The 24,580-nt window shown below is 46.2% G+C and overlaps 1 protein-coding gene across 1 annotated transcript in view; it reads right to left on the bottom strand.

Annotated features, from left to right (window-relative positions):
- The window catches only part of NUP88 (nucleoporin 88), a 58,213-nt gene extending 41,739 nt beyond the window's left edge, over positions 1–16,474 (bottom strand). The window contains exons 1-3 of the mRNA XM_077482392.1: positions 16,153–16,474; positions 10,057–10,226; positions 6,331–6,456 (exon numbers count right to left, since the gene is read on the bottom strand). Of these exons, the coding sequence (XP_077338518.1) occupies positions 6,331–6,456; positions 10,057–10,226; positions 16,153–16,392 (536 nt within the window). The 5' untranslated portion in view covers positions 16,393–16,474. The remainder of the gene's footprint in view (positions 1–6,330; positions 6,457–10,056; positions 10,227–16,152) is intronic.
- Positions 16,475–24,580: the final 8,106 nt, after the last annotated feature.

Below are 24,580 nucleotides of genomic sequence, written 5' to 3'. Positions count from 1 at the left end.
CACGGTACTACTACTACCACCATCAAGGTACTACTACTACCACCATCAAGGTACTACTACTACTACTACTACCACCATCAAGGTACTACTACTACCATCAAGGTACTACTACTACCATCAAGGTACTACTACTACCATCAAGGTACTACTACTACTACCACCACCACCACCACCAAGGTACTACTACTACTACCATCAAGGTACTACTACTACCACCACCACCATCAAGGTACTACTACTACCACCACCAAGGTACTACTACTACCACCACCATCAAGGTACTACTACTACCACCACCACCAAGGTACTACTACTACCACCACCATCATCAAGGTACTACTACTACCACCACCATCAAGGTACTACTACTACCACCACCACCAAGGTACTACTACTACCACCACCACCACCACCACCACCACCACCAAGGTACTACTACTACCACCATCAAGGTACTACTACCACCACCAAGGTGGTACTACTGCTACCATCAAGGTGGTACTACTGCTACCATCAAGGTGGTACTACTGCTACCATCAAGGTGGTACTACTGCTACCATCAAGGTGGTACTACTGCTACCATCAAGGTGGTACTACTGCTACCATCAAGGTGGTACTACTGCTACCATCAAGGTGGTACTACTGCTACCATCAAGGTGGTACTACTGCTACCATCAAGGTGGTACTACTGCTACCATCAAGGTGGTACTACTGCTACCATCAAGGTGGTACTACCACCACCAAGGTGGTACTACTGCTACCATCAAGGTGGTACTACTGCTACCATCAAGGTGGTACTACTGCTACCATCAAGGTGGTACTACTGCTACCATCAAGGTGGTACTACTGCTACCATCAAGGTACTACTACTATCAAGGTACTGACTGCTAGTCCCCTATCTGCCCCATCCTGCAAGAACTCCAAGATGGAAACTAGGCTCCTCGGGTCTTGGGCAGATGAATCGCAACATGAATTATAGACCTTCCAAACTTTAGTACATATGACCCTTGTCATCCCTTTTCCACTTGATAGGAATATTGTAATCAGATGGTCAGAAAACCCTTTACTCCTTAGAAGCTGCTCCTGAGATACCAGGCTGCGAGACAGGCTGGCCATTTCTGGATGATTTACTGGACCCTAGATTAGCAGATCCTGCCTGAGAGTTAGATGCCAACAAGGCTTGATTGCCATTCCCAGAACGGTTGAGAACCAGGCCCTTTTTTGGCCAAAGCCGAGTACCGTATTTAAATCGGCATATAAACACGCACCTTCATTTTAGGAGGGAAGTTTCTGGTAAAAAAAAAAAATACTTAAAATTTTAAATAAAAGAACTTTGAAGCAAAATAAGGGTCAGTGCCCATCAAATCAGCCTCACCATTGCCCATCTGCAGCCTGATCAATGCCATCTGCAGCCTCACAATTGCCCATCAATGCAGCCTGATCAATGCCCATATGCAGCTTCACCATTTGCGAAGAATGCAGTCTGATCAGTGCCCATCTGCAGCCTCACCTCAGATTACTGCTGCCTTGGAGGAGACAGGTGGGGGGGGGAAGACAAGCCCTGTCAGATTACATACAGCGGGACTCTGTTTACTCGGCAGTCTCTTTAATACAAAGGCCCGCCTCCTGGACCAGCTTCTATGATAGACAGAACACTGGTCCAATGCCGGCCCAGGAGACGGGGCTTCCTATTACAGAGACGGCCGAGTAAACATGAGATTCTTGCTGTATGTAATCTCACGGAGAAGATTGTAGACACATGAAGTGCAGTCTTGCCCACTGAATAGCTGGCATTGTGGGGGTCAGTACCCCTAATGCCAACATAACTTGTCTTATCGTTATTGACTGGTTGGTCTGCAGCAGATTCGATAGCCTAGAAAGTAAATCTCTTGTGATAAATTTAGGGAGGATTTCTGAAGATTTAGAATCCATCCTAGAGATTCCAGATGGTCGCACGCTTTGGTTAAGTTGTCCTGTAACCTCTCCCCTGAGGGGGTGAAGAATAGTAGGTTGTCTAAATAGGGAATTACTGCGATTCCCTGAAGACGAAGTGGGGCTACAGCTTCCGCCATCACCTTGGTAAAGATCCAAGGTGAGGATGACAGCCCGAATGGCAAGGCCCTGAACTGCAGATGAATCATGCCTTCCCTCTTTACCGCCAACCTGAGATACATCTGGGACTGGAGCGAGATTGGGATATGCAGGTAAGCATCCCGTAAATCTACTGACGCCATGTAACATTCTGGGGTCAGCAAATTTCTGACTGAAAAAAAAATAAAAAAAAATCGAGTCAATCTTGAATTTTTTGTACTTTGTTCAGAGGTTTGAGAATCAAAAATCGGAATTTTCCTGTTGGCTTTATAAAAAAAATGTGAGAATAAAAACCCTACTGCCGCTCTTCTGGTGGCACTCTGATCACTACACCCTGCAACGTCAGTTCTCTTAAAGAAGACGTCATGGCCACGGATTTTACTGGATCCTTTGGGATATTTGTCACAAGAAGGGGGGGGGTTCCATAAACTATTATGCAGCCCTGAGAAAGAGTGGTCATTATAAAACTGATTTTATGTTAAGCCTGACCACTGTAGAAGGAAATTTTGCAGCCTTCTGCCCACCCGCAGGGTCGAGTCATTGTTATTTTTTGGCTTGCGTAGGTGGATGTAAAAAGGATTCCGCCTTTGCCTTTAGCTTTTTGTGCGGAACAATTCTTTCTCCTCCCCTGGGACTTGCTGTCTTGGTCCTGAACTCTGAGGTAGGGAAAAAAAAAAAAAAAAAAAAAAAAAAAAATAAAAAGCACTTTGGGGGTTGTTTCTGATTTACCAGGAAGGACTTTTTCCTATTTGCAATCCTGTCTAGAATGGTATCTAAATCAGGGCCAAAGAGGAGGTCACCCAAAAAAGGAATCCCACAGAGCTTGCTCTTTGATGCCGCATCACCTGGCCAAGTCTTTAGCCACAATGCTCTTCTTGCCGAATTTGTTAATGCTTCTGATCTAGCTAACATTCTAATTGCTTTGGCTGAAGGATCTGCTATATAGGCTACCGCAGAGGACAAGGTAGAAAAAGAATCCAAAATCTCCGGTCCGCTACTATATGAGCTTTTAGCCGGTTAACCCAATACTCCAGCTTCCTGACTACGCATGTCGTGGCCATAGCAGGCTTTAAATTTCTCATGACCGATTGCCAAGATCTTTTGAGTAAAAGATCCATACACTTATCCATTGGACCCCTTAGGACCCCCATGTCTTCAAAGGCCAGGTTGGTGTATCTAGAGACCTGGGATAAGGCAGCATCCAGCTTGGGGACCTTGTTCCATACCACTGAGGAGTCTTCCTCAAAGTGGAAAGCGTGTCTTGAGGAAAACAGTTTTCTCTCCGGTTCCGGCCTTTTTTCTTTTTTTTGAGAGTCCGAAATTACAGAATGAATCAGAAAAGTCCTAACCTTAGGCTCACCCAGACCCGCATATATATGCAGTCGTGCAGCGTCGGTAACATGAATGGCGCTAACCACTTCAACCCCTTCACCCGCCGGACTAACTAATGAGTCACGGAATGTCTGAATCGTAGGATATAGTTCCTTCTTTACGGAGGCAACCAAATCAACTGGAAGCAGATTCCTCTTTAACTAAAGAAGTGATGCAAGTACTGCATAGGGCTTTTTCCATTTTTCTCCCATCTTGGCCTTACATAAGGGGCATCTCTTTTTCCCCAGATAAGAGCTTTTGGCCCGAGAGAGAAAAAAAAAAGACAAAAGGGGGGGGGGGGGCCTTAGCGAGACCCAGTCTCTGCTTGCGGACCACCCAACAAGGTGCACTAGGTGAAAAATATAGCCTCCAGTGCCCAGACAGGCCCTCGCCACCAGGGGGAAAAGATAAAGAGACCGGAAACTCCAGGTAAAGGAAATTGGCAGACTTAATCCACTACCCCCTACCTGAGCCTTGCTGGTGCCTGTCCGCACTGCTGCAGACGCCGCGTCCTCCATATCAGGTGTACAGCGCTCCACTCCTGGCTTCACATGCCACTTGCAGACTCCAATAGTGCCACTGCACCAGACCGGAAGCGGAAATAGGCACCAGCTTCTGTCCAGCCTCCTGCCACTGCATCTGTTGCCAGAAAGGACGTCAGGCACTGGGACAGGCAATAGGAAGTGTCACTTCCGGGGCGGCCGAGAATTTCTCTCGGCCAACGCAACATGTCTGCGGTGCACGCGCCGCTCCCAGGACACTGGAGTGGGTCTCCGGATCTACTACGGCTCTCCCCAAACACCTAGGGCAGTGATGGCGAACCTTGGCACCCCAGATGTTTTGGAACTACATTTCCCATGATGCTCAGCTACACTGCAGAGTGCATGAGCATTATGGGGAATGTAGTTCCAAAACATCTGGGGTGCCAAGGTTCGCCATCACTGACCTAGGGCGTAAGAGGAGCCCGAAACTATCACTGCCAAAGCCCTGGTTAGACAGGAGGGCTGAAGCTCTCTTAGAAAAAGGAGGAAAAGAAAAAAAAAAAAAAAAAAGTAGAGGAAACCTTGTCTCTCAGGATCACCCAAGAGACCCTGCCTCCCCTCCAAAAAAATGTTCCCTCCAGGTGTGGTTGAGGTAGGGGAGGTGCCTCCCTTTAAAGTTCTGGAGGAAGAAGGCGTTTCCTGTTGTCTGGTGGGTGGAGTCACCAGCTCTCAGGTGCTGTCCTGAAAGACGCCTTGGGAAATTCTAGTAGATCAAGCGTTTAGGGAGAAGGTCATAACGTAGAAGAGTGTAAATTCCTCTATAAGGAACTATACAAGCACCCCTACTTTTACCATCTACCAGGATCCAACTTGTGTCCCGGGGAGGCCGATCATCGCAGCCATGGATAATCTCACCAGTGGCCTTTCCCAGTATGTGGACTCCTTCCTTCAGTCTATAGTTCAGTCAATGCCATCCTATGTCCGTGACTCATCCCAATTTTTGGACACATTATCCAAATACACATGGGAGGACTCATATTCGTGGCTATCCTTGGACTTAATGTCCCTATATACATCCATCCCCCATGAGGTTGGGCTTACTGCATTAGGACACTATTTGGCCACTGAACCAAATTTGCACCATAGGCAGGCCCAGTTCATCTCGGACAGCACACAATTTTAATTGGAGAATAACTATTTTAAACACCTTGGGGGTTATCGCCTCCAGATGCATGGTACAGTTATGGGTGCCTCGTTTTCACCTCGTTATGCCAACCCTGTGGCCCCCCCTACTTGTTCTACCAAAATGTGGACACCCAGAGTGGCGTGTTAGAACACCTGATGTCCCTGGCATGTGATATTGTGGCTACTCTCCAGTCCATCAAGACCTCTGCTCCATTCTACCAGCTCTGTGTGCAGTATACAGTATTTTTAGATGCAAGTGTTTTTCATTGTGGTTTATGTTTGACATATACTTATCTGGCGCCCTCCTTTATTGTTTACATGTCTTGAGGGGACCCCATACCCATCGAGGATCTTCTGGTGACTGGGTGTCTTTTCTCCTATCAAGCTTACTCTCCTGCATATGTCTTCTATGGATTTTAAATGACTATTTGTCTGCCAGTGAAGCGCTGACACACCTGCTAATTTAGTGAGCGATTTGTATTAATGGAGTCTTGCGTGGTAAGCGCACATACAGGCTATAGCAGTTGAGTGCACTACTTATTTGCTTTCTTTGAAACAATTGTACCTGCTAATATCAGGTCTTTCTGAAGCTCTCGAGGCGAAATTACCCAACAATGCTCACTGGGACATTCGGAATTTTAGAAATTCTTCTGTAACCAATGCCATCAGTAGGTTTTGCAACAATAAGGTTGCGAAGGACTTAAGAGCTCTTGGCTTTTTACCCATCAGGAGAGGTTTCTTATGTGACACTTTGATAATGAAAACACCTTTTTACAGGCCAACAGTTGAGGCTGAACCAGCTGATAATTTGCACTGACAAGGGGCAGGATTGCTTTCTAATTACTGATAGATTTCAGCTGGTGTATTGGCTTTCCATGTATTCAATACTTTTTCCCTGTGTCTTTCCATTTTATTACACATAACTTCATTTCTGAATTTGTGTTTTTTTTCCTTTATATGTATGGATTGTTACCGACATCTGGTGACACTTATTTAACCTGCTGCGTGTGTAAATAAATATAATATATACATTTTATTTATTTATTTTTTTTACACATATACAGACAGTATAATGATAAAATTCTCCCTTTTAGGTTCCTGCCCTATATTCTACTCTCCAAATTGTTATATACGAAATCAACATGATAACAGCAAAAAAAAAACAAAAGACGCAAAGGACAAAAAATAATGACTATTTTACCTGATGGTGTTGTCAGATGTTAACAGAATGAGATGAGGTTCTTGAGTTTCACTGGGGTACCAGATTGCTTGTTTTAGAAAGAGAGAAGTGGAGCTGGAAAGCATTCTCTCTGCAAAAGGTATAGTTCTATATGGGGGGAAAAAAATAAATAAATAAATCACAGAGTATGACTCTTATAGGAACTTGAGAAGGTGAAGCATGTATTGAAACTTATAACGCTACAGCAGCCATCTTTGTATTTAATATATTCTCTCTTCTGTACTCTCACATCTGGAATTTTAAAGTGGTTGTAAATTCAGAAGGTTTTTTCATCTTAATGCATGCATTAAAAAAAAAATAAAAATAAAAAAATAAATAAAAAAAACCTGACTTTACATAGCATTTGGTGTGCAGCAGGTCCCCCCCCCCCCATACTTACCCGAGCCCCATCTCGATCCAGCAATGTCCACGAGTGCCTCAGCCATCTGGGACTTTCCCTCCTGATTTGCTGAGTTACAGCAGCTCCCATTGGCTCCCGCTGCTGTCAAAGTAAGTTAGCCAATCAGGAGAGAGAGACGGCAGGGTCGAAACGTGGCTGTGTCTGAATGGACACACAGCTACGGCTCTGCTTGGGTGCTCCCATAACAGGCTGCTTGCTGTGGGGGCACTCAACAGGGAGGGAGGGGCCAGGAGCGTCTGTGGGGGAAACGAGAAGAAGTTTCAGGCTGCTCTGTGAAAAACCACTGCATAGAGCAGGCAGGGTGGTTTGATTTAAAATCAAGTCGATTTAAAATCACTAGTAAAATAGCTTGATTTAAATCAACTGGATTTGAATCAATTTTAACCACTTCAGCCCTGGAAGATTTTACCCCCTTAATGACCAGAGCATTTTTTGCGATTCGGCGCTGCGTCGCTTTAACTGACAATTGCACAGTGGTGCGAGGTTGTACCCCAAAAAAAATAAAAAAATAAAACTGATGTCCTTTTTTTTCCCCACAAATAGAGCTTTCTTTCTTTTGTTGGTATTTGAGCACCTCTGTGGTTTTTATTTTTTGCGCTATAAAACAAAAAATAAAAAAAATTATATTAAAAAAACAAAATGTACTTGTTTGCTATAATAAATATCACCAAAAAATATATAAAAAAAAAAAATTCTCTCTCAGTTTAGGCTGTTTCTTCGTTCTTCATTTTCTTCTACAAAAAGAAAGTTATAGCACCTACAAAAATAGGGCATAGATTTATGGCATTTTTTTTTTTTATTTTTTTTTTTTTTTTTTTTTTTATTAGTACTGCCGGTGATCTGCTATTTTTATCAGGACTGCGACATTATGGCAGACAGATCGGAAACTTTTGACACTATTTTGGGACCACTGACATTTATACAGCAATTGGGAGCTAAAAATAGCCACTGAATACTGTGTAAAGGTCACTGGCAGGTAAGAGGTTAAACATTAGGGGGCGTTTAAGGGGTTAAATGTTCCCCCTCAGCGTGTTCTAACTGTAGGGGTGGTGGGCTACCTAGGACATGATAGAGATCACTGCTCCCGATGACAGAGAGCAGTAGATCCCTGCCATGTCACTAGGCAGAACAGAGAAATGCCTGGTTTACAATTTCTCCATTTTGCCTCTCCTCTTCACGATCGCGGGCCACTGTGGGACCCGCGATTATGAAGGGACGTAATGCGCAAAAGGGCGTACCCATGCCATTCTGACGTACATCGGCATGCAACGTTTGGGAAGTGGTTAAAGAGCAACTTTCATCTGTCCCCCAGTGGCTCCTCCTCTGACCAGCTGTTGACTCCCCGATAGTCTCATTCACTTTAATGGGACGGTTGTTGATGCGGCAGTGACAACAAGGTGAGGAATGTGACAGCAACAAGCACTGCCATGATAGATCTGAAATGACAAGTGCTCTTTAAAATGTAAGGACTTAATCTTGCTGGTAGTTAGAACATTTTAATATTTGCAAACAAAATGAAGGTTTGCTTTTATAATAAGTTGTCAGGTTAGTAAAACAGCTATATCAGAACAGATTCAAAACATACCGTTTGTAGTGTACATAGATTTGCAAAACAATGGGATAAAAGGAATATTTCTGAACTTTGTTTTATCTCATGGTTACTGTAAAATTGTGTGAATTAACAGATTAAATATTGGCTCAATGTTTCTACCATAGCAGATTTCAGATCCCCCAATAATAGACCACCAGGATCTCTTAAAGGGTTGGTTCACCTTTACAAAAAAACTGTATGTTTGTAGATATAAACTGTGCAGGTTTGACTGATGTTTAATATTGTCCTTGCTAGTAGGCCACTTACATACCGCCTAAGCCCAACTGTAAAACTCCCAGGATATTGCCAAGTGAGGCCCAGTCATTACTCCTCACCTCCGACATCACAGGAGGGATTATTTTTCCGATTCAACCCCCCTCATATGATCTCTCTCTAATTCAGTAACTGAGCTCAGCATTTCAGAGCTTGCTCCTGTGATAGAGGAGGTGAGCAGTCAAGCTTCAGGAGGTACATAAATGGCCTACAGCAAGGGCATTATTCAACTTTGGTCAAAGCTGTAGTTTATTTTCATCTACAGTGAACTAACCCAATGGCTCCTGTTGCTGCCAAAGTCCCTGTGTAAATAGAGGGGAGAGTGGATACACAGCGCTGGATCTCATCCCCTCTTCCACTTCACACAAGGAAGAGGAGGACAGAAACTTACAAAACATTTTTTGCCATAATGCAGAAGTTAAAAAACGCTTTGGCTTTAGAACCCCTTTAACAAATTGATTTGCATTTTAAAATCAGGGCTTGTGTTAACAGCCATTTAAGCGTTAAGCTAGGTACTAACATAGGTAAAGTTGATCCAGGGAAAATCCGATCGCCTATTGGGGGGGGGATCAGGAAGGAATTTTTTTTCCCCTGCTGTAGCAAATTGGAGCATGCTCTGCTGGTTTTTTTTTTTCGCCTTCCTCTGGATCAATTGTGGGCATAAAATTGGGTATCTGGATTGTACGATTATTTTTTTTTTTATTTATTGGTTTTTAAGGTTGAACTGGATGGACTTGTGTCTTTTTTCGACTGACTAACTATGTATGGCTTAAATGGCTGTTTGTCAGGGCCCAGCTGGAGCAGCGTCCTTCCTGCACTTGTTTATAAAGTTTATTGAACCCCATGATCAATGGTCCATCTATCGTATACACCATGAGCACAGTGCAAAATTTTCCAGAATAGGAATGTGTTCGATTCAGATTTTTTTTTTGTACTGGGTTCATTAAAAACAGCTTAACCAAGCCTAATGCAGGCAGTGCTACAAAGAACACTTGTGTGAATGCATGCCAACTTGTCTATATGCTAAGGATGAGCTCCGGCATGTTCGCACACTCCACGCGCAGAGTCCGCCAGGAAGTCGGCACTGCGCTAATCACAGGCAGTGAGACATTTCCTGATCTCTGCAGCCGCACATCGGGAAAATGTCTCACTGCCTGTGATTAGCACCGCGCCAACTTCCTGGCAGGCTCTGCATGCGGAGTGTGCAAACACGCTGGGTCTCATCCTTGCTTAGCAGGAGAGGAACATAAGGGGCAGAGTGAATTTCAAAATAAAAAAAAAAAAATGTAGCTTTATCGAATTTAGTAGATATGAGTGACAAGATTTTGCATAAGCAAAAAAGGGAACCTGCGGCACACCTTGCTCCCTTTATTGTAAAACAGTCCACTTTCACAAAAAATAAAATACTGAATCAGAGAAATACCTGCAGTTGACAGCTTTTTCACCTCCTTCAAATTCAGAATTTTTTCCCCACCGCTCAGGCACTTCCAGAACCATCAAACCTTTGGTTCCAATGAGAGCAATATGACGCCTTGCAGGACTTAACAAGACTTGAGTAACTTCAAAAAGTGGGTTGCGAATGCACAGTAATCTCTGATGAATTAAACAACAAAAAAAGTGGTCAGTTAACTGCTTACCTGAAAGGAAAGAAAAACAAAAACTGAAAATACAAGCATCAAATGGAAAAAACAGAACAAACAAGACTTGTGAAAGCTACTATATTGTTTGAGAATCTGTTGCAATTCAAACGGTGTTTGTAATCAGAAAAGAAAAGAAAAAAAAAAAAAAAAAAAAAAAAAGGAAAATCTGTCATGAACATACTCCAGACAATTAGGCAGGACAGTGGTTAAGTGGCTAGAACTTCCACTTAACAGCACTAGGGTCATCGGGTCGAACCCCAACCATGGCACTACCTGCCTGGAATTTGCATGTTCTTCCTGTGCCTGCGTGGGTTTCCTCCTACACTCCAAAAGAAATGTTGGTAGGTTAATTGCGTCCTGTCTTAGGTTTTAAGCTCATTGAAGGCAGGGTGAAAGTAAAAATAATACATACACATTATAGCAGGGCTTGACAAATTTGCTTGGAATCTAGGAGCCAGCTAAAAAAGTTAGGAGCCAGGTCCGTAACGGCAATCCGGACCTGTCCCTGGCCTGACATGGAGACGAGTGAGGGGAAGATAGCGCGGGGGCCCCCCCCCCCCCACATCATTGCCCATAGCTCTTAGAGGGACATTTTATTTATTTTATTTTTTTCAAATGACAATTTTTTTTTTTTTTATTGCATTTTAGTGTAAATATTGAGATCTGAGGTCTCTCTGACCCCATATCTCATATTTAAGAGCACCTGTCATGCTTTTTTCTATTACAAGGGATTTTGACATTCCTAGTAATAGGAATAAAAGTGAAATTTTTTTTTTTTTTTTTTTTTTAAAGAACAGTGAAAAAATAAAAAAATAAAGTTAAAATAAAAAATAAAAAATTTTTTTTAAATGTGCCCTGTCCCGCCAAGCTTGCATGCAGAAGCGAACGCATACGTGAGTAGCGCTGCATAGGAAAGCGGTGTTCAAACCACATGTGAGGCATCACCGCAATCGGTAGAGCGAGAGCAATAATTCTAGCCCTAGACCTCCTCTGTAACTCAAAATATGCAACCTGTAGAATTTTTTAAACGTCGCCTATGGAGATTTTAAAGGGTAAAAGTTTGTCTCCATTCCATGAGCGGACGCAATTTTGAAGCGTGACATGTTGGATATCAATTTACTCGGCGTAACATTTTTCACAATATAAAAAAAAAATGGGCTAACTTTACTGTTGTCTTATTTTTTTAATTAAATAAATAATTTTCCCCCAAAAAAGTGCGCTTGTAAGTCCACTGCACAAATACGAAATACGTTGTGACAGACAGTATTGCAACGACCACCATTTTATTCTCTAGGTTGTTAGAATACAAAATATATATATAATGTTTAGGAGTTCTAAGTAAAGGGGAGAAGATGGGTGGGCAGTGAAAGCTCCATTAGCACTGCTGGCTGTCATACCAACAGCCACCACTAGAGGGCGCCAGATCCCAGAAGGAAAAATAGGACCGCAGAAGGTCTCAAAGCCGCGGCCTCAATTACCGGCCAGCGGCAGCGCAGCCCGACACGATCACGCCGGGGGGGTGCACGGAGACAGGATACCCCCAGCTGTGCTGCCCCAGACACCAGGTCGCTAATTCTAGTCGCAAATGCGACCTGGCGCCCAGGGTTTGTCGAGCCCTGCATTATAGTAATATATATTTTTTTCTTATTACACATACACACACTGAGCAAAATTATAAAAACGCAACACTTGTCTAAATCTGTGTTAGTGAGCACTTCTTTGCAGAGATAATCCATCCACCTCACAGGTGTGGCACATCAAGATGCCGATTGGACAGCACGATTATTGCACAGGTTTGCTCTAGGCTGGCCACAATAAAAGGCCCCTCTAAAATGTGCAGTTTTACTAGAGTTGATCATGTTGTTCATTGTGGCCTGTGGAATGTTAGTCCATTCCTCTTCAATGGATGTGTGAAGTTGCTGGATAGACAGGAACTGGAACACACTGTCGTATACGCCGATCCAGAGCATCCCAAACATGCTCAATGGGTGACATGTCTGGCGAGTATGCTGGCCATGCAAGAACTGGGATGTTTTCAGGGATTCATCCATGATGAACACCTCTCCAAAGTGCCAGACGCCATCGAAAGTGAGCATTTGCACACTGAAGTCGTTTAAGATGACAAACTACAGTCAGATCAAGACCCCGTTGAAGACGTCAAGCATGCAAATGAGCTTCCCCGAGACAGTTTGTGCAGAAGTTCTTTGGTTATGTAAACCGATTGCTACAGAAGCTGTCCGGGTGGCAGGCCTCAGACAATCTTTGAGGTGAAGATGCTGGATGTGGAGGTCCTGGGCTGATGTGTTTACACGTGGTCTGCAGTCAGGAGGTCGGTTGGCTGTACTGCCATATTTTCTGAAACGCCTTTGGAGACTGCTTATGGGAGAGAAATGAACATTCAATTCAAGGGCAACAGCTCTGGTGGACATTCCTTCAGTCACTATGCCAATTGCACACTCCCTCAAAACTTGCGACATGTAGCCTGCTCGGATTGACTTTGAGAGTCAGAGAGGCGCAGGCTGATGATGTCCCAGCCTCTACCAAAATGAGCAGGCTTTGTATACATTAATAGAATACATCGCTCGCCGCGATTAGCTCAGTGAGGTATGGCTCCAGCTCCATCTTATACACCAGGTATAAGCAAAAAAAAAAAAAAATTAGAAAAACATTAAAATTAGGGGGTCACCTTATACACTGGAAAATACGGTACCCGAAACATAAAAGAAAGTTGTAGAAGCCCATTCACACCATATGTGTTGGGCTGTACAGGGCAACCCACACAGTCCCAAAGCCATTTATGACACATCTGCACCTCTCCCTTTGCAACACACACCAGGGGTTGCATTATAAATGCGGCTACGGGTTTGAACAAGCCTTTACCCTAGGTTCACACTGCTGCGGGATTGAAACCATGCAAGTTCAGCCAAACTCTCACAATTTCATACCCGCATGTCAGTTTGACTTCGGGGGGTGATTTCAGAGACATCTGTATGGGTTCTCGCACGGATGTCTATTAAAATCGCACCCGAAGTCCCCAAAATTAATACAATTCGGATGGTGCCATTGCCAGCAATAGCCGCCGAATTGACATGTCAAATCGCATCAATGTGAACCTAGCCTTACTCCCACATCACACTTGGTCCTGCCTGCCCCCTCCCACGTCAAGCTTGATCCTGCCTGCCCCCTCACTTTCTGCTTTGGATATGATACAGGAAGTGAAAATCTTCCCATTGGGACAAAGAGGGCAAAAATAAAAACTTTTCAGAGGGGTATAACCCTCCCTTACGCTATCCAAGATGGGAAAAAAAAAATAAAAAATAAACACTTTTGAATATAGTTCTACTACTTTACCAAAAAATAAAGGTCAGCAACTACAAACACTGAAGCTGCTCACTTTTTAAAAAAAGGAGACTTGCCTGTCCAAGGATTCAGCACCATTCTCACATGGGTCGGTTCTTCACAGATCGTTGGGTCCTTGGCATGTTTACTAATGCCTAGTACACATGGGCAAAATGTTGGGTGACTTCAGCCGGTTCAAAAACAGAAAAAACTGCAGTCATTCAGCCCGTGTGTATGGCAGCCAGTCTGACAGAAGCTGGCCATTTGGCCAGCTTGTCGGACGAGCAAGCTGGAAAAAGAATTGATCAGTGTGTTCTGGACACAAAAGAGCAGCAGAGGGGATTGCTGTACTAATTAGGGGTGCACCGAAACGATACCGAAAATGAAAAATACACTAGGCCGAAAACCGAAACATTTTTAAAAAAATATATTTTTGTACAGGAGATGGTCAGAGACAGAGGGCATGGGACAGGAGATGCTCAGAGACAGAGGGCATGGTACAGGAGATGGTCAGAGACAGAGGACATGGTACAGGAGATGGTCAGAAACTGCACACATGATAAAAGATCTATGCAGCCTCACCAGTGCCCGTCAGATGCAGCCAGTCAGTGTCCCCTCATTATTGCAGCCAGAGTGTCCCATTGCAGCTAGCCTGTGAAGGGAAGAGAGGCGAGCCACCTCTGCCGCCTGTTTGATCACAGCGCCGGGAACATCACAGCTTTCATTTCAATAGCTGTGTGTTCCCGGCCGCATGCCGTCACATACAGCCCCTCCCTCTTGTCCGGGCACTTTGATAAACAGATCATCCGTCCAATCCTGCGGGTGATCTGTCTATCAAAGTGCCCGGACAAGGGGGAGGGGCTGTATGTGACTGCGTTTGGCCGGGAACACACAGCTACTGAAATGAAAGCTGTGATGTTCCCGGCGCTTTGATCAAACAGGCGGCGGAGGCGGCTCTCCTGCACTATAGCATGATCTAGCTTTTCATGATGTACGGCACCAGGTGGGGGGGGGGGGGGGGGGGCGGAGCCCGGCCCCCACCCAGGCCACGCCCCATTTTCAGCTCCATTATCAGACGTTTTTCTCTTTCTGCAAATTGCCGAAAAGGGCATTTTCGGCCAATATGTTTCGGCGGCCGAAATTTCGGTGCATCCCTAGTACTAATGTTAGATTGTTGGTACAGCTTCTCTAGAGCTGTCAGTTTTTTTCAGCAAAAAAACAAATGGTGTGTACCAAGCTTAAGGGAAGCTACGTGAAGCTTAAAGCGGACTTCAAATTAAAAAACAAAAATGAAAAGTCAGCAGCTACAAATACTGCAGCTGCTGACTTTTAATAATCAGACACTTGCCTGTTCCACTGTCCAGCGATGCAGGGGAACGAAGCACCGCTCATCTCCCCCTCCTCTCTGCGGCGCCATCGTCACCGTGGGCGCCCGACTGTGGCTCCACAGCTTGGGCACACACTGTGCATGTGCAAGCCGCGCTGCACGCTGTCACTGGCCAGGCAATCATCTGGGACCTGTGACGTGTCCCAGATGATTGCCGAGAGGGAGGGTAGAGAGGCAATCTTCCTTCCAGCGCCGCAGTTGCGCCAGGAAGAAGTGGGAGCTGGAACCCTCTAAAAAGGAGGGTTTCCGCTCCCCCCCAAAAAAATTACATGCCAAATGTCAGGGGGTCACCAATCCTTAAATCAGAAGTTTAATTTTTGGGTGGAACTCCACTTTGACTCCCTGTGACTTCATATCCAGCTTGTCACTGTGCATTTGCGAGTCACGCCCTTCTTTGTGAATGGTCCCGCAGCCACCTGTGACATATGCCAGAAGGTGGTGGGCAAGTGGAACTTCTGCTCCGATTTCCTAGGCCAGTGGTCCCCAAACTGCAGCCCCTTGCTTGTTTTCATCCAGCCCCTGGGGCACTATTTCATCTACTGATACCAACAATGGGACATAATTCCTTCCCACTGCCATCAATAAAGTGGCCTAACTCCTCCCAAAGACACCAACAATGGGGCCCCCACCCTTTCCCAATGACGCCAACAATGGGGTCCCCACCCTATCCCATAATCCATTCCTTTGACACCAATGATTTTTTTTATTTTTTTTTACCCACTGATGTCAGGGCCATTCCTACTCTCAATAGTCCAACCCCCCCTAAAGTCTGAAGGACAGTAAACTGGCCCTTAAGTACCCCCCAAAAAAGCTCCAAAAGTGGGGGGAGGGGGGCATTAAAGCAGAACTTCCCATTTAGGGTAGAGTCCTGATAGTCCTACCCTATCCAAAACTAAAAAAAATTGTTTTGTCTTTATATACTTCAATTTATAAAGTATTTTTATATGTGTGGGTCTGTACATGAGACCATAGAGGGAAGAACTGAAGAGAAAAGAGGGGTAGGGGCTCAAATTAGACACAAACAGCCACAGACTGGGCATGAAGCTGGAGAAGAGGCACTGCTAGAGTCCTCTGTGTAATATGGCGGGCCCTCTTCTGTTTCTGAGGGACATACCAGTGAGAAGAGGGTCACACAGGACGGATAGGCTCTCACCTGCTCATTCCTCGGAGGACTGTCAGCGCCCAGGCTGATGAGACTTATGATGTGGAAACATTTGTGCTCCGGGTTCCACACCAGCAGGTCCCCGTCCAGACTACAAATCAGGTTCTTCAGTTGGGCCGCACTATGTCGGCTCGCCTCTCCATCTTTATATTTGTGTCGGAGCTCAGAGAACACTCGGTGCTCATGCACAACGCTCTGCCACCTTTCGCCAGCCTTTCCCAGCGCAGCCATGTTCTTCTACACCGGTGCCTCCGCGCCAACTCGTGTGACGTCCATGACCCGCGACTAGAGGCTGAGGGCGGGCGGTATGATTCCTTGGAAGTGTCTGCTCGTTCTGTACAGCAGTGCTCAGTGACACCACCAATAGCAGCTCTCGGCTCTTACACACCTTCCCTCAGTATAATAATGCTTCTTGGTTCTGACACGCCAGAGAAGTGAAAACCCAGCAACGCCTGATAAAAGCCATTGTAATTCATGTCTACCTCAGCATTAGTTGCCTTGAAAAAGTGTAACTAAAGAGAAAACTGACTTTTCCCTTGTTCACACCTATGCAGGTTGCAGTTTGCATATTCCAGGTGCATGTTGCATTCTTCAAAACATATTTTTTTAATCCATTGAAGTCTATGGAACCAAAAACCAGAAAAAAAGTCCCTGGCCCTTTCCATAAAATGCACAGATGTGAACTACATCCATAGGACGCCATGTTAAATGGACTGTAGTGTGTTCTGCAAGTATGAAAACTAGGGTTGCACTGATACTAGTATTGGTGCCGATACCAAGCATTTGCATAAGAGCAAATGTTCCGATGCTTGACCTGATAGCTGGACAGTTGGGGATGATCGGTGCGGTGGTGGGGAGAGTTACAAGTATCTACCTGTATAGATTTCAATAAAGCAGCTGACAGCCTCTTTTCCTCCTCTCCCTCCCTCAGCTGCTTTATTGAAATCTATACAGGGAGATCAGTGCAGGTAATGCCCCCCCACCACTGCACCGATCATCCCCGACTGTCCCCTGTGTCCTCCTCCATGCTTCTCCACTCTCCTGTCCCCCTCCGTGCTCCTCGGGTCCCCCTCCGTTCTCCTGTCCCCCTCTGTGCTCCTCCGGTCCCCGTCCGTTCTCCTGTCCCACTCCGTTCTCCTGTCCCACTCCGTTCTCCGGTCCCCCTCCGTTCTCCTGACCCCCTCCGTTCTCCTGTCCTCCATATTCCTGTCCCCCGCCATTCTCCAGTCCCCCTCCATTTTCCTGTCCCCCTCCGTTCTCCGGTCCCCCTCCATTCTCCGGTCCCCCTCCGTTGTCCTGTCCCCCTCCATGCTTCTCTGGTCCCCCTCTGTTCTATTACCCCCCTCCTTGCTCCTCCGGTCCCCCTCCATTCTCCGGTCCCCCTCCATTCTCCTGGCCCCCTCCATGCTTCTCCGGTCCCCCTCTGTTCTATTGTCCCCCTCTGTGCTCCTCCGGTCCCCCTCCATTCTCCGGTCCCCCTCCGTTCTCCAGCCCCCCTCCATTCTCCTGTCCCCCTCCGTTCTCCGGTCCCCCTCCATTCTCCGGTCCCCCTCCGTTGTCCTGTCCCCCTCCATGCTTCTCCGGTCCCCCTCTGTTCTATTACCCCCCTCTGTGCTCCTCCGGTCCCCCTCCATTCTCAGGTCCCCCTCCGTTCTCCTGGCCCCCTCCATTCTTCTCCGGTCCCCCTCTGTTCTATTGTCCCCCTCTGTGCTCCTCCGGTCCCCCTCCATTTTCCGGTCCCCCTCCTTTCTCCTGTCCCTCTCCATGCTTCTCCGGTCCCCCTCTGTTCTATTATCTCCCTCCGTGCTCCACCGATCCCCCTCCATTCTCCTGCCCCCCTCCGTTCTCCTGTCCCCCTCCGTTCTCCTGTCCCCCTCCGTTCTCCTGCCCCCCTCTGTGCTCCTGCCCCCCTCTGTTCTCCTATCTCCCTCTGTTCTCCTGTCTCCCTCCGTTCCCCTGCCCCCCTCCATTCTCCTGTCCCCCTCCGTTCTCCTGTCCCCCTCCATTCGCCAGTCCCCCTCTGTTCTCCTGTCCCCCTCCATGCTTCTCCGGTCCCCCTCTGTTCTATTGTCCCCCTCTGTGCTCCTCCGGTCCCCCTCCATTCTCCTGTCCCCCTCTATTCTCCAGTCCCCCTCTATTCTCCAGTCCCCCTCCATTCTCCGGTCACCGTCTGTTCTCCTGTCCCCCTCTATGCTTCTCCGGTCCCCCTCTGTTCTATTGTCCCCCTCTGTGCTCCTCCGTGCTCCTCTGGTCCCCCTCCTTCAGTTTATGAATGGAGAGGAGCCTCTGTCTCCTGTCCATTCATCTTCAGTACAGCGTAGGCTGCTGAGAAACGGACTTGGGAATCTCTGTCCTTAGTCCCTTTCTCTGTCTCAAAAGGGAGATGTCAGGGGTCATTGTAAAGCATTGTAAAAAAATAATAATAAAAAAATTTGTAAAAAATATTAAAATAAAAGTAAAAAACGACTGACACATTCCACGCGTCATCAGCACTGCATATTAGTGCCACTGTCACATGTAATGAAAAAGAAAGTATCAGTAATCGGTATCTTCGAGTACTTGAATAAAAGTATCAGTACTTGTACTCAGTCTTAAAAAAGTGGTATTAGTGCAACCTTACTGAAAATGCACTAGAATATGCATAGGGGTGAACCAGGCCTTATGCCCCATACACACGATTGTAAATTCCGCCAGCAAAAGTCTGATGAGAGCTTTTGGTCAGAAAATACAATTGTGTGTATGCTCCATTGGACTTTTGCTGGTGGAATTTCGGGCAGCAAAAGAGTGAGAGCATGTTCTCAATTTTTCGGTCGGAAAAAGTTCAGATTGGAAATTCCGATCGTCTGTACAAATTCTGACACGCAAAATTCCTACGCGTGCTCAGAAACAATTCCACACATGCTCAGAAGCATTGAACTTCATTTTCTCGGCTCGTCGTAGTGTTGTACATCACCGCGTTCCTGACGGTCGAAAGTTCAGAGAACTTTTGTGTGACCATGTGTAGGCAAGACAGCTTGAGCGGAATTCCGGCGGAAAAACCATCAGCTTTTTCCGACCAAAATTCCAATCGTGTGTATTCGGCATTAGGCCTGGTTCACCCCTATACATTTTTAGTGCAATTTGCACATTTGCACTACAGTCCATTTAACATGGTTTCCTATGGGTCACGTTCTGCAAAAAATACAAACAATGCATAGGTGTGAATCAGGCCTTAGACTGAGTGGTGATGGATTAGAACACCTGTCAAATTTTTATTATATTTATACAGCGCCAACAGATTGCGCAGCACTATACAACGTTAGGGCAGACAGTACAGTTACAATGCAATTTAATACAGGAGAAATCAGAGGACCCTGCTCCTTAGAGCTTACAATCTAGATCATGGTTTCTCAACCCATGGTACATGTACTCCTTGGGGTACATGCACCAAGGGCAGGGGGTACGCTGCCTGTGCCACCGCCACCACACAGTGCTATGCTAGCAGAGTTGCAGTGGTACGAGTGCGCTCCTGCATCCATTTAACACAGTCACTTCCCTCCACTCGGGCCCAAAAGGAGCTTCCTAGGCCCCGTCCAGCATGACTTCATTCAGAGGCCGGGAGCCACGATGGGAGAGGAGCAGTGCAGCCGCTCTAACCTGCAGCAAATCCACTACCTACCGCGAGTGAGTGAGTGAGCACAGAGGCTGCACGGCTTTGTCATAATGACTTAATTAACTGCGTGATCTTATTGGTTAACTTTTTTTTTTTTTTTGGGGGGGGGGTTAATTGTCAGTGTTATTTAACCCCTATATGCTGCTGCAGAATTTGGGCCTGAAACAGAGCCAAAAACGTACAGGACCCTTGTGTAATCCGCTCCGCAGCCACCCCGGGGATGTGTGAACTGCCTCTATTGAGAGCCAGTCACAGTCTCCTGTCATGCAAATTGGATGTGGGAACATCTTCATCCAATTTGCTTAAGTGTAAACACAGCCTTTGGGGGGGGCTGCTGCACACAGAAGGTTTTTACCTTCATACATAGAATGAATGAAGATAAAGCAACTTCAGCCTTTAGAACCAGTTTAAAGCGGAGGTCCACCCACCCCTGCAAAAATTAAAAGCCAGCAGCAACACATACTGTAGTTGCTGACATTTAATAATAGGACACTTATCTGTCCTGGAGTCCAGCAATGTCGGCACCGCAGCTGATGTTTCCAGCATTACAGCTTCACGCCAGATCCCTACTGCTCATGCATGACGCACCGCTGCGCTCTCCTCCTGGCCCAGTGGTGGGAGGAAGGAGAAGGGTGCTGAGCTGCTGACATAATTCGCCGCAGCCACAGTCTCTCGGAAATGGGGACAGGGTACCTGTTAAAGACAGGTATCAGCTCCCCCTGACAGATGCCAAATGTGGCACCGGAGGGTAGGGGGGGAGAGACAAATTAGTGGAAGTTCCACTTTTGAGCGGAACTCTGCTTAAAGCCAGGGTCCTAGAAATAATTCTGGACTCTGACCTTGCCCCACATCCAATCACTGTCCAAATCTTGCCACCTTTACTTCCATAATGTTTTCAAAATTCTCCCCTTCTTAACCAATGACACCACCACAATATTTATCCATTCATTTGTTGTCCCTCACCTTGACTATTGAAACTCCCTCCTTGATCTGAATCTACAGAGGGTATCTACCCTCTTCAGTCCATCATGAATGCTGCTGCCAGAGTCATCCACCCTACCAGCCGCTAAGTGGTGTCTTCCAATGTTCTCTGCCAATCCTTCCACTGACATCTGCTCACCCAACAATCCTCCTATTTCACCCAAATTGTCCTGTTCGCTCCTCCCAAGACCTCCTGTTTTTTATTTCCCTTATCCCTCTCATGCACTGGAACTCCCTACCCCAGGTTCTACAGCTATCTACTACTTTGGATCCCTGAAAACCTTCCTTAAGGGAAGATTTAGTTCCCAGAGGGAAAATGAAAGTGATATTATAGGCACCATTTTTTTTTTTTATAACAAACATGTTATACTTACCTGCTTTGTGTAGCAGTTTTGCACAGAGCAGCCCCTATCCTCCTCTTCTCAGGTCCCTCTACCAGGGCTCATGGCCCCTCCTTCTCATCGAGCACCCCCACAGCAACCAATTTGCAATGGGGGCACCCAAGCAGGTGCACTCCTGAGCCGCTGCTCTGTGTCCATTCAGATATAGAGCCGCAGCTCAGCCCCGTCCCCTCTCTCTCCTCATTGGCTCACTAGCTGTAATTGACAGCAGTGGCAGCCAATGTTTCCCATTGCTGTCTCAACCAATGAGGAGGCAAGTCCCCTGAGAGCCGAGAGACTCGTGTACATCGCTGGATCGCGATGGAGCTCAAGTGAGTATTAAAGGGTTACTAAACCCCCCGTTTTTTTTTTTTTTTTTTAAATAACAAACATGTCATACTTACCTCCTCTGTGCAGTTGGTTTTGCACAGAGTGGCCCCAATTCTCCTCTTCTGGGGTCCCTCAGTGACACCCGTGGCTCCTCCTCTTCTCAAGTGCCCTGTCGGAGAAGCTCTCTCCTTTGGGACACCCATGCGTGCACGCTCCCAGGACTTGGCCCCAGGACTTGGCCCCAACCCCGGCACCCTCATCATTAGATTTGATTGACAGCTGTGGGAGCCAATGGCTGCAATGCTATCAGTCTATCCAATCAGGACAGGAGACACCGGCTAGAGCTGGTGTGCTTGTCCCGGGGGCGAGAAAAAGAACGGATTCAGGTAAGTAAAACGGGGGGGGGGGGGGTGTCTGGGGGGCTGCTGCATGAGAGATAGGATGCATTAAGGTGAAAAAACACGAGGGTTTACAACACCTTTAAGGGGGCTGCTTCTCACAGAATGTTTTTTACCTTCACGCATAAAGGTAAAAAAACCTTCAGCCTTTAGAATCACTTTAAAGAGTAGATCTAATTCCCGGGTTGGGTTTTAAAGGCTATGCCCACCTTTTTGACCATGCTTCATGTTACACCCATATTTCGAGTACAATATGAAACATGCTTACAGAACACAGCCCCCCACTTCCAACCTGTCCCCCAGTGCCTTACAGAACCCAAGGGTTCATTTTAAATTCAGAGTGTCTCCACTGCTGCATGAACCATTTACAGAGATCTGTGAATGGGGAGACTTTAGGTGACCATACACTATATAATCTGATTGTATACTCTCCTTTGTTGACTCTACTTTCAAGTATGTAGTACAAAGGTCTGCCTGATTTGATACTAATTGAGTGCAAAATTCATTTGCACCCTCCTATTCCATAGTTTTTGGTAAATCTAAGGCCGGCCTTACACGGTTTGAATCTCGGGCGGTTCAGCAGGAACCAGCCGAAATTTGAACCGCTAATGGGCAGGCTGAATGTACCATGTTGATTGATCGATCGACCATTATCACTAGCGGCTGCTATAGCCATTAGCGATAATCACTGTCTTCTCCCCCCACGCCGGGAGCAGACAATTGCTTGGCAGGAGGGATTCCTCTGTCAGCACTGTCTGTTTTGATGGGGGAATCATGCAAATTTCTTTCCTGCAGCCTGTGGTTGCAGGAAAGAAATTCGCCCTGTGTATCGCCTGCCTAAAGCTTACCACATGTTACAACCTGATTGTACAATCTCCTTTAGCTCTACCAACAACTATGTCGTGGAAGAGACTGTCTGACTTGATACAAACGGATAGATTAGGAAGGCCCTTATATTGCATAATTTTGGTAAATCTAAAGTTGATTGTACAGGGATTTTTATGATCAGACACCAGACATTGCGCAAGAGCATGCTGCACAATCCTGTGTGATTCACATGCGGTGCAAATTGAGCCCATTTTGAAGGGGCTGAAATCACACTGCGTGGCACCAAAAGTAGCACACACACTACTTTAAAAAAAATAAAGAGCAACCGGGTTTGCATTGTACTTCTGTACTATGCAATCCAATACAGGCAAAAATACCATGTTTTCAAACTGTTTTTGGGGTGTCATTAACTTAAGGGAGAAGTATAGCCAAAGCTCGTTTGGCTGTACTTCTGTGGATCACAGGAGTGCTGTTAGTGACCTGGTTTCAGCTGAGTCTGGACCGTCACCCAGCTCAGCGTCTCAGCGAGCAACTGAGAGCCTGAGCCGGCCACTCCTGACCCCTTCACAGCCCAGCACTCCAATGAGCGCGGTTGTGGGCAGGGCAGACAGCGGTAACTGACAATCACCAGCTCTCTGCTCACGGAGCTCTGAGAACCAAGCTATCAACAGCATTTGATCATTTGGTTCTCAGTCTTTTAAGCTTGTGGGGAACCGATGCTGCATCCACCTAGGTAAGAATGAGTCTAAAAAAAACATTCCCACTACTTCTCTTTTAGGCCTGGTTCACACCTATGTATTTTTTATTGCTGTTTCAGTTTTGCAGAAACACACTACATTTAACATGGTTTCCTATGGGTCATGTTTACATCTGTGTATTTTATGGAAAGAGCCAGGGACTTTTTTCTGGTTTTTGGTTCCATAGACTTTAATGAATCAAAAACGTGTTTTAAAAAAAATGCAAAATGCACCTGGGATATGCAAACTGCAACCTGCATAGATGGGAACCAGACCTTAAAGTCTCATCTTCCACTGCGTTAGATGTGACTGTCACCTCACTTGTAGATCATTGATGACCAGTGGTGGCTGGTGCTAAACCTTTTGGGGGGGGGCGGCAAACAAGCCACCCCCCAAGTCTGCACTCACACCTCCATGGCCCCCCTCACTCAGCCCCCCTGTGGCTTTCTCAACTTCTCCTCCCGGCCAACCTGTGAGGAGAAGCCGAAAGACAATAGCAAATATTGATTCGCTAGTGTCACTAGTGGGTGGGTTTGGGGCACAGTGCTCTGTGCCCTGAGCCCAACCTTCTTCAAGCCAATTAGAGCCTCAGGCTCTAATCATGCTTAAAAAAAACCTCATAGAAATCTATGAGTCTGGCACCATGGATGCAAACTAGAGGGGTGGCAATACTTCCTGGCGGGCTCTGCACGTGGGGTGTGCGAACACGCCTGAGCTCATCCTTATGGAGGAATAGTCTGCAAGAGTCAGAACTTTGCACCGGCCATCCACTGATTATGAGTGCAATGTTTGGCAGGCTCCAATGCAAAATAAAGAAATAAACATTTTTATATTTTAATCAGTGTGGGCGTGTTTATTATTTTGCACCTCAATGCAGGAGGTAACAGGTCTACCTTCTTAATCTAAAATGACAGTCATTCTTGTGACTGGCAGCTTTCAAAATGACATGATTCATCAGTGGACATGCAGAAGTCTTCCATATCGCTACGACTTTATTTCTAGTATGTTTACGGAGCTCTACGATTTATGGTTGACGCATCTACAGTATTAATCATCGCACCGAGATTAAATACTACAACTCCCGGCACGCATTGCGCTGGCAGGCTGTCATCA

The sequence above is a fragment of the Lithobates pipiens genome, unplaced genomic scaffold, assembly GCF_037356315.1.
Source record: "Lithobates pipiens isolate NorthernLeopardFrog02 unplaced genomic scaffold, aLitPip1_a1.2 Scaffold_16, whole genome shotgun sequence".
Taxonomy (NCBI): domain Eukaryota; kingdom Metazoa; phylum Chordata; class Amphibia; order Anura; family Ranidae; genus Lithobates; species Lithobates pipiens.
The sequence above is the reverse complement of the archived record's forward strand: the minus strand, read 5'-3'. Positions and strand labels throughout refer to the sequence as shown.